The sequence below is a fragment of the Pseudoliparis swirei genome, chromosome 22 (genome assembly GCF_029220125.1).
Source record: "Pseudoliparis swirei isolate HS2019 ecotype Mariana Trench chromosome 22, NWPU_hadal_v1, whole genome shotgun sequence".
NCBI classification, from domain to species: domain Eukaryota; kingdom Metazoa; phylum Chordata; class Actinopteri; order Perciformes; family Liparidae; genus Pseudoliparis; species Pseudoliparis swirei.
In genome coordinates this window covers 73,433-82,500 of record NC_079409.1, presented here as the reverse complement: position 1 = coordinate 82,500, position 9,068 = coordinate 73,433, and the positions used below count along the sequence as shown (strand labels likewise).

The window sequence follows — 9,068 nt, the reverse complement described above, 5'->3', positions numbered from 1 at the left end:
TGGAGACCTGGACTAAAGTTAGACCAGCAGTCCTCTGTTATATTGAGACATGGACTAAAGTTAGACCAGCAGTCCTCTGTTATATTGAGACCTGGACTAAAGTTAGACCAGGAGACCTCTGTTATATTGAGACCTGGACTAAAGTTAGACCAGGAGTCCTCTGTTATATTGAGACCTGGACTAAAGTTAGACCAGGAGTCCTCTGTTATATTGAGACCTGGATTAAAGTTAGACCAGCAGTCCTCTGTTATATTGAGACCTGGACTAGAGTTAGACCAGCAGTCCTCTGTTATATTGAGACCTGGACTAAAGTTAGACCAGCAGTCCTCTGTTATATTGAGACCTGGACTAGATTTAGACCAGCAGTCCTATGTTATATTGAGACCTGGACTAAAGTTAGACCAGGAGACCTCTGTTATATTGAGACCTGGACTAAAGTTAGACCAGGAGACCCTTGTTATATTGAGACCTGGACTAAAGTTAGACCAGTAGACCTCTGTTATATTGAGACGTGTACACTCCGGTAGTAGAAACTGAAGTTTTGACGTTGTGGTCTGACAGAAGAGGGTTCTGTGGGAAGACCTTCAAATGGTCCTTAAGATACGAAGGCACATCTCTACTCAAGGCTTTGTAGGTGAAGGACTCATTCTCCACCTTCTCACATCATTCTAGAAAAATGTGGAATTTTAAGAAGGGAAAATGTTTTGGAATCCTGAATTAACAAGGACATGAATGACATCATAATCCGGTTTATTCTGTTCTTCTTTAAAAGAAGCGACGATGGATCCCGACCAGAGGCCCCTCCCCCACTTAACTCTGATTCGTCAATCCAGTTGGAGCGTTATGTCCGAGAGCTGCAGCCATGAGTCTCTGACGGGCTCGATGTTGAAGAGCAGCAGTCTGAGCAGCATGAAGACGCCCACAGACAGTAAGAGGCCGAGAACCGGTTTATGGTCAGGGTTATCTAATCTCATGGTCAGGGTTATCTCATCTCATTGTCAGGGTTATCTAATCTCATGGTCAGGGTTATCTAATCTCATAGTCAGGTTTATCTAATCTCATATCCAGGGTCAGGGTTATCTAATCTCATAGTCAGGTTTATCTAATCTCATATCCAGGGTCAGGGTTATCTAATCTCAGTCAGGGTTATATAATCTCAGATCTGTTTAATGTCCTCTCCGTCCTTCAGAGGTGAAGCTCTGCACGAAGACCATCCACCGTCTTGCAGGGTCCAACGGCTGCTGTGACTCTGTCTCCTGTAAGCCTCCGATGGGACACAGGGACACCTCCAGCAGGCCTGCGGCGCCCCCCAGTGGCCTCCTGGTCCGACGGAGTCAGGTCTGCCTCTCCACCTTCTACAAAGACTGTGCAGAGTCGGCCGACTCCGAGCCGGACGGCAGCTGCCAGCCGGCAGAAAGAGGCGGCAGGTCAGTGAAAACTTTCCATGAATCCTTCTTCCAGTCATATTTCTGCCTTGGAATTCATAACTTTGGGTTTCAGAAGTGTGAAGGCTCTCACATCATGTGGAGGGTGCTTGGAAAGTTTATTCCTGTCCTGGAGAAAACTGATCATTGTCTTTTCATGTCCTCCACTCATGCAAGAAAGTGTTGTGAATAGATGTTAAAATGTTAAAATATCTGTTTAAGCCCCACGTCCTGTAACCACGGCACTGCTTGAGTGACCCTCACCTCGTCCATCTGTTGACCTTCAGACCTGAAGGGACACGAGACTCTGCTGGCAGGAATAAAGCTGTGGACGAAAACTACAACAACGTCTCCTCCCCTCCCCGAGGAGGTCTGGCAGGAAAGCTCCAGCAGCTTCTCACGCCCACGAGACACAGAGCGTTGGTTCGACGAGCCGCCAGCGTAGACGACCGGAGACCAGCAGGACGGGGGGGACGGACGGTGTCCCAACAGAGACCGTCCAGGAAAACTCAAGTGGCTGAAACATTGCTGAAGGCTAAGGAGAGGCTGGTCAGCGCTACCTCAGAGGTGTGACTGATGAAGACGTAGAGGTTGATGGTCTCTAGATGAAGACGTACAGGGTGATGGTCTCTAGATGAAGACGTACAGGGTGATGGTCTCTAGATGAAGACGTAGAGGCTGATGGTCTCTAGATGAAGACGTAGAGGCTGATGGTCTCTAGATGAAGACGTAGAGGCTGATGGTCTCTAGATGAAGACGTAGAGGCTGATGGTCTCGAGATGAAGACGTAGAGGGTGATGGTCTCTAGATGAAGACGTAGAGGCTGATTGTCTCTAGATGAAGACGTAGAGGTTGATGGTCTCTAGATGAAGACGTAGAGGCTGATGGTCTCTAGATGAAGACGTAGAGGCTGATGGTCTCTAGATGAAGACGTAGAGGCTGATGGTCTCTAGATGAAGACGTAGAGGCTGATTGTCTCTAGATGAAGACGTAGAGGTTGATGGTCTCTAGATGAAGACGTGAGGTTGATGGTCTCGAGATGAAGGAGAGGCTGATGGTCTCTAGATGAAGACGAGAGGCTGATGGTCTCTAGATGAAGACGTAGAGGCTGATTGTCTCTAGATGAAGACGTAGAGGCTGATGGTCTCTAGATGAAGACGTAGAGGTTGATGGTCTCTAGATGAAGCGTAGAGGCTGATTGTCTCTAGATGAAGACGTAGAGGCTGATGGTCTCTAGATGAAGACGTAGAGGCTGATTGTCTCTAGATGAAGACGTAGAGGTTGATGGTCTCTAGATGAAGACGTAGAGGCTGATGGTCTCTAGATGAAGACGTAGAGGCTGATGGTCTCTAGATGAAGACGTAGAGGCTGATGGTCTCTAGATGAAGACGTGAGGCTGATGGTCTCTAGATGAAGACGTGAGGCTGATGGTCTCTAGATGAAGACGAGAGGCTGATGGTCTCTAGATGAAGACGTGAGGCTGATGGTCTCTAGATGAAGGCGTGAGGCTGATGGTCTAGATGAAGACGTGAGGTTGATGGTCTCTAGATGAAGACGTGAGGCTGATGGTCTCTAGATGAAGACGTGAGGCTGATTGTCTCTAGATGAAGACGTGAGGCTGATGGTCTCTAGATGAAGACGTGAGGCTGATGGTCTCTAGATGAAGACGTGAGGTTGATGGTCTCTAGATGAAGACGTGAGGCTGATGGTCTCTAGATGAAGACGTGAGGCTGATTGTCTCGAGATGAAGACGTGAGGCTGATGGTCTCTAGATGAAGACGTGAGGCTGATGGTCTCTAGATGAAGACGTGAGGCTGATGGTCTCTAGATGAAGACGAGAGGCTGATTGTCTCTAGATGAAGACGTAGAGGCTGATGGTCTCTAGATGAAGACGAGAGGTTGATGGTCTCTAGATGAAGACGAGAGGCTGATTGTCTCTAGATGAAGACGTGAGGCTGATGGTCTCTAGATGAAGACGTGAGGCTGATTGTCTCTAGATGAAGACGAGAGGTTGATGGTCTCTAGATGAAGACGTGAGGCTGATGGTCTCTAGATGAAGACGTGAGGCTGATGGTCTCTAGATGAAGACGAGAGGTTGATGGTCTCGAGATGAAGACGTGAGGTTGATGGTCTCTAGATGAAGACGAGAGGTTGATGGTCTCGAGATGAAGACGAGAGGTTGATGGTCTCGAGATGAAGACGTGAGGCTGATGGTCTCTAGATGAAGACGTGAGGCTGATGGTCTCTAGATGAAGACGTGAGGCTGATGGTCTCTAGATGAAGACGTGAGGCTGATGGTCTCTAGATGAAGACGAGAGGCTGATGGTCTCTAGATGAAGACGAGAGGCTGATTGTCTCTAGATGAAGACGTAGAGGTTGATGGTCTCTAGATGAAGACGTAGAGGCTGATTGTCTCTAGATGAAGACGTAGAGGCTGATGGTCTCTAGATGAAGACGTAGAGGCTGATGGTCTCTAGATGAAGACGTAGAGGCTGATGGTCTCTAGATGAAGACGTAGAGGTTGATGGTCTCTAGATGAAGACGTAGAGGCTGATTGTCTCTAGATGAAGACGTAGAGGCTGATGGTCTCTAGATGAAGACGTAGAGGCTGATGGTCTCTAGATGAAGACGTAGAGGTTGATGGTCTCGAGATGAAGACGTAGAGGCTGATGGTCTCTAGATGAAGACGTAGAGGTTGATGGTCTCGAGATGAAGACGTAGAGGTTGATGGTCTCGAGATGAAGACGTAGAGGCTGATGGTCTCTAGATGAAGACATAGAGGTTGATGGTCTCGAGATGAAGACGTAGAGGTTGATGGTCTCTAGATGAAGACGTAGAGGTTGATGGTCTCTAGATGAAGACGTAGAGGCTGATGGTCTCTAGATGAAGACGTAGAGGTTGATGGTCTCTAGATGAAGACGTAGAGGTTGATGGTCTAGATGAAGACATAGAGGCTGATTGTCTCTAGATGAAGACGTAGAGGTTGATGGTCTCTAGATGAAGACGTAGAGGCTGATGGTCTCTAGATGAAGACGTAGAGGTTGATGGTCTCTAGATGAAGACGTGAGGTTGATGGTCTCTAGATGAAGACGTGAGGCTGATGGTCTCTAGATGAAGACGAGAGGTGATGGTCTCTAGATGAAGACGAGAGGCTGATGGTCTCTAGATGAAGACGAGGCTGATGGTCTCTAGATGAAGACGAGAGGCTGATGGTCTCTAGATGAAGACGAGAGGCTGATGGTCTCTAGATGAAGACGAGAGGCTGATGGTCTCTAGATGAAGACGTGAGGCTGATGGTCTCTAGATGAAGACGGAGGCTGATTGTCTCTAGATGAAGACGTAGAGGTTGATGGTCTCTAGATGAAGACGTGAGGTTGATGGTCTCTAGATGAAGACGAGAGGCTGATGGTCTCTAGATGAAGACGTGAGGCTGATTGTCTCTAGATGAAGACGTGAGGCTGATGGTCTCGAGATGAAGACGAGAGGGTGATGGTCTCTAGATGAAGACGAGAGGTTGATGGTCTCTAGATGAAGACGAGAGGCTGATGGTCTCTAGATGAAGACGTGAGGCTGATGGTCTCTAGATGAAGACGAGAGGCTGATTGTCTCTAGATGAAGACGAGAGGTTGATGGTCTCTAGATGAAGGAGAGGCTGATGGTCTCTAGATGAAGACGTGAGGCTGATTGTCTCTAGATGAAGACGTGAGGCTGATGGTCTCAGATGAAGACGAGAGGTGATGGTCTCTAGATGAAGACGAGAGGCTGATTGTCTCTAGATGAAGACGAGAGGTTGATGGTCTCTAGATGAAGACGTGAGGTTGATGGTCTCTAGATGAAGACGTAGAGGCTGATGGCCTCTAGATGAAGACGTGAGGCTGATTGTCTCTAGATGAAGACGTGAGGCTGATGGTCTCTAGATGAAGACGTGAGGTTGATGGTCTCTAGATGAAGACGAGAGGCTGATTGTCTCGAGATGAAGACGTGAGGCTGATGGTCTCTAGATGAAGACGTGAGGTTGATGGTCTAGATGAAGACGAGAGGCTGATTGTCTCTAGATGAAGGCGAGAGGTTGATGGTCTCTAGATGAAGCGTGAGGCTGATGGTCTCTAGATGAAGACGTAGAGGTTGATGGTCTCTAGATGAAGACGTAGAGGTTGATGGTCTCTAGATGAAGACGTAGAGGTTGATGGTCTCTAGATGAAGACGTAGAGGCTGATGGTCTCTAGATGAAGACGTAGAGGCTGATGGTCTCTAGATGAAGACGTAGAGGCTGATGGTCTCTAGATGAAGACCTAGAGGTTGATGGGCTCTAGATGAAGACGTAGAGGCTGATGGTCTCTAGATGAAGACGTAGAGGCTGATGGTCTCTAGATGAAGACGTAGAGGCTGATGGTCTCTAGATGAAGACGTAGAGGCTGATGGTCTCTAGATGAAGACGTAGAGGCTGATGGTCTCTAGATGAAGACGTAGAGGCTGATTGTCTCTAGATGAAGACGTAGAGGTTGATGGTCTCTAGATGAAGACGAGAGGCTGATGGTCTCTAGATGAAGACGAGAGGCTGATGGTCTCTAGATGAAGACGAGAGGTTGATGGTCTCTAGATGAAGACGAGAGGCTGATGGTCTCTAGATGAAGACGAGAGGTTGATGGTCTCTAGATGAAGACGTAGAGGCTGATGGTCTCTAGATGAAGACGTAGAGGCTGATTGTCTCGAGATGAAGACGTAGAGGCTGATGGTCTCTAGATGAAGACGTAGAGGCTGATGGTCTCTAGATGAAGACGTAGAGGCTGATGGTCTCTAGATGAAGACGTAGAGGCTGATGGTCTCTAGATGAAGACGTGAGGCTGATGGTCTCTAGATGAAGACGAGAGGCTGATGGTCTCTAGATGAAGACGTAGAGGCTGATGGTCTCTAGATGAAGACGTAGAGGCTGATGGTCTAGATGAAGACGTAGAGGCTGATTGTCTCTAGATGAAGACGTAGAGGCTGATGGTCTCGAGATGAAGACGAGAGGGTGATGGTCTCTAGATGAAGACGAGAGGCTGATTGTCTCTAGATGAAGACGTGAGGTTGATGGTCTCTAGATGAAGACGTGAGGTTGATGGTCTCTAGATGAAGACGTAGAGGCTGATGGTCTCTAGATGAAGACGTAGAGGCTGATGGTCTCTAGATGAAGACGTAGAGGTTGATGGTCTCTAGATGAAGACGTAGAGGCTGATTGTCTCGAGATGAAGACGTAGAGGCTGATGGTCTCTAGATGAAGACGTAGAGGTTGATGGTCTAGATGAAGACGTAGAGGCTGATTGTCTCTAGATGAAGACGTAGAGGTTGATGGTCTCTAGATGAAGACGTAGAGGCTGATGGTCTCTAGATGAAGACGTAGAGGCTGATGGTCTCTAGATGAAGACGTAGAGGCTGATGGTCTCTAGATGAAGACGTAGAGGCTGATGGTCTCTAGATGAAGACGTAGAGGCTGATGGTCTCTAGATGAAGACCTAGAGGCTGATGGTCTCTAGATGAAGACGAGAGGCTGATGGTCTCTAGATGAAGACGAGGCTGATGGTCTCTAGATGAAGACGAGAGGCTGATGGTCTCTAGATGAAGACGAGAGGCTGATTGTCTCTAGATGAAGACGTAGAGGCTGATGGTCTCTAGATGAAGACGTAGAGGTTGATGGTCTCTAGATGAAGACGTAGAGGCTGATGGTCTCTAGATGAAGACGTAGAGGCTGATTGTCTCTAGATGAAGACGTAGAGGTTGATGGTCTCTAGATGAAGACGTAGAGGCTGATGGTCTCTAGATGAAGACGTAGAGGCTGATTGTCTCTAGATGAAGACGTAGAGGCTGATGGTCTCGAGATGAAGACGTAGAGGGTGATGGTCTCTAGATGAAGACGTAGAGGCTGATTGTCTCTAGATGAAGACGTAGAGGTTGATGGTCTCTAGATGAAGACGTAGAGGTTGATGGTCTCTAGATGAAGACGTAGAGGCTGATGGTCTCTAGATGAAGACGTAGAGGTTGATGGTCTCTAGATGAAGACGTAGAGGCTGATGGTCTCTAGATGAAGACGTAGAGGCTGATGGTCTCTAGATGAAGACGTAGAGGCTGATTGTCTCTAGATGAAGACGTAGAGGCTGATGGTCTCTAGATGAAGACGTAGAGGTTGATGGTCTCTAGATGAAGACGTAGAGGCTGATGGTCTCTAGATGAAGACGTAGAGGCTGATGGTCTCTAGATGAAGACGTAGAGGTTGATGGTCTAGATGAAGACGTAGAGGCTGATTGTCTCTAGATGAAGACGTAGAGGTTGATGGTCTCTAGATGAAGACGTAGAGGCTGATGGTCTCTAGATGAAGACGTAGAGGCTGATGGTCTCTAGATGAAGACGAGAGGCTGATTGTCTCTAGATGAAGACGAGAGGCTGATGGTCTCTAGATGAAGACGAGAGGTTGATGGTCTCTAGATGAAGACGTGAGGCTGATTGTCTCTAGATGAAGACGTGAGGCTGATGGTCTCTAGATGAAGACGTGAGGCTGATTGTCTCTAGATGAAGACGAGAGGTTGATGGTCTCTAGATGAAGACGTAGAGGCTGATGGTCTCTAGATGAAGACGTAGAGGCTGATGGTCTCTAGATGAAGACGTAGAGGCTGATGGTCTCTAGATGAAGACGTAGAGGCTGATGGTCTCTAGATGAAGACGTAGAGGCTGATGGTCTCTAGATGAAGACGTAGAGGCTGATGGTCTAGATGAAGACGTAGAGGCTGATGGTCTCTAGATGAAGACGTAGAGGCTGATGGTCTCTAGATGAAGACGTAGAGGCTGATTGTCTCTAGATGAAGACGTAGAGGCTGATGGTTTCTAGATGAAGACGTAGAGGCTGATGGTTTCTAGATGAAGACGTAGAGGCTGATGGTCTCTAGATGAAGACGTAGAGGCTGATGGTCTCTAGATGAAGACGTAGAGGTTGATGGTCTCTAGATGAAGACGTACAGGGTGATGGTCTCTAGATGAAGACGTACAGGGTGATGGTCTCTAGATGAAGACGTAGAGGCTGATGGTCTCTAGATGAAGACGTAGAGGCTGATGGTCTCTAGATGAAGACGTAGAGGTTGATGGTCTCTAGATGAAGACGTAGAGGCTGATGGTCTCTAGATGAAGACGTAGAGGTTGATGGTCTCTAGATGAAGACGTACAGGGTGATGGTCTCTAGATGAAGACGTAGAGGCTGATGGTCTCTAGATGAAGACGTAGAGGTTGATGGTCTCTAGATGAAGACGTCTCTTGAAGCATCAGAGAAAGACTTATATCTGAATCCTGTTGTCCCCTCCTGTCCTCTTCTCTCAGAGTTCGCTGTCTGTTGGAAGTGACCTCGACTTGACGGACACGCCCTGTCCAGCCTTTCCTCTGCGCCGGTCTTGGGACGCCGGCCAAGAGGGGGCGGGGCTGGAGGTAAACTGGTCCGGAACCAGCAGTTCGTGAGGTTTTCTTGGCCCCAGATAGATTTGACGTTTACTGAATGTTATACGATTACCACAATTGTCCTTTATGATTCTCTACATCATTTATCTGACAGCTTTAGAAAGTAAATCAAATTGTGTGATATAAAGGAATAGTAAAATGAAGTCGAGTGATTGGAGGGTGTGA

The 9,068-nt window shown here is 47.8% G+C and overlaps 1 protein-coding gene across 1 annotated transcript in view; it reads left to right on the top strand.

Moving 5' to 3' along the window:
* Positions 1-9,068, top strand: part of LOC130213170 (DENN domain-containing protein 4B-like) — a 55,126-nt gene that overhangs the window by 37,200 nt on the left and 8,858 nt on the right. The window contains exons 18-21 of the mRNA XM_056444637.1: positions 773-928; positions 1,190-1,427; positions 1,712-1,991; positions 8,769-8,873. Coding sequence (XP_056300612.1) covers positions 773-928; positions 1,190-1,427; positions 1,712-1,991; positions 8,769-8,873 — 779 coding nt within the window. The remainder of the gene's footprint in view (positions 1-772; positions 929-1,189; positions 1,428-1,711; positions 1,992-8,768; positions 8,874-9,068) is intronic.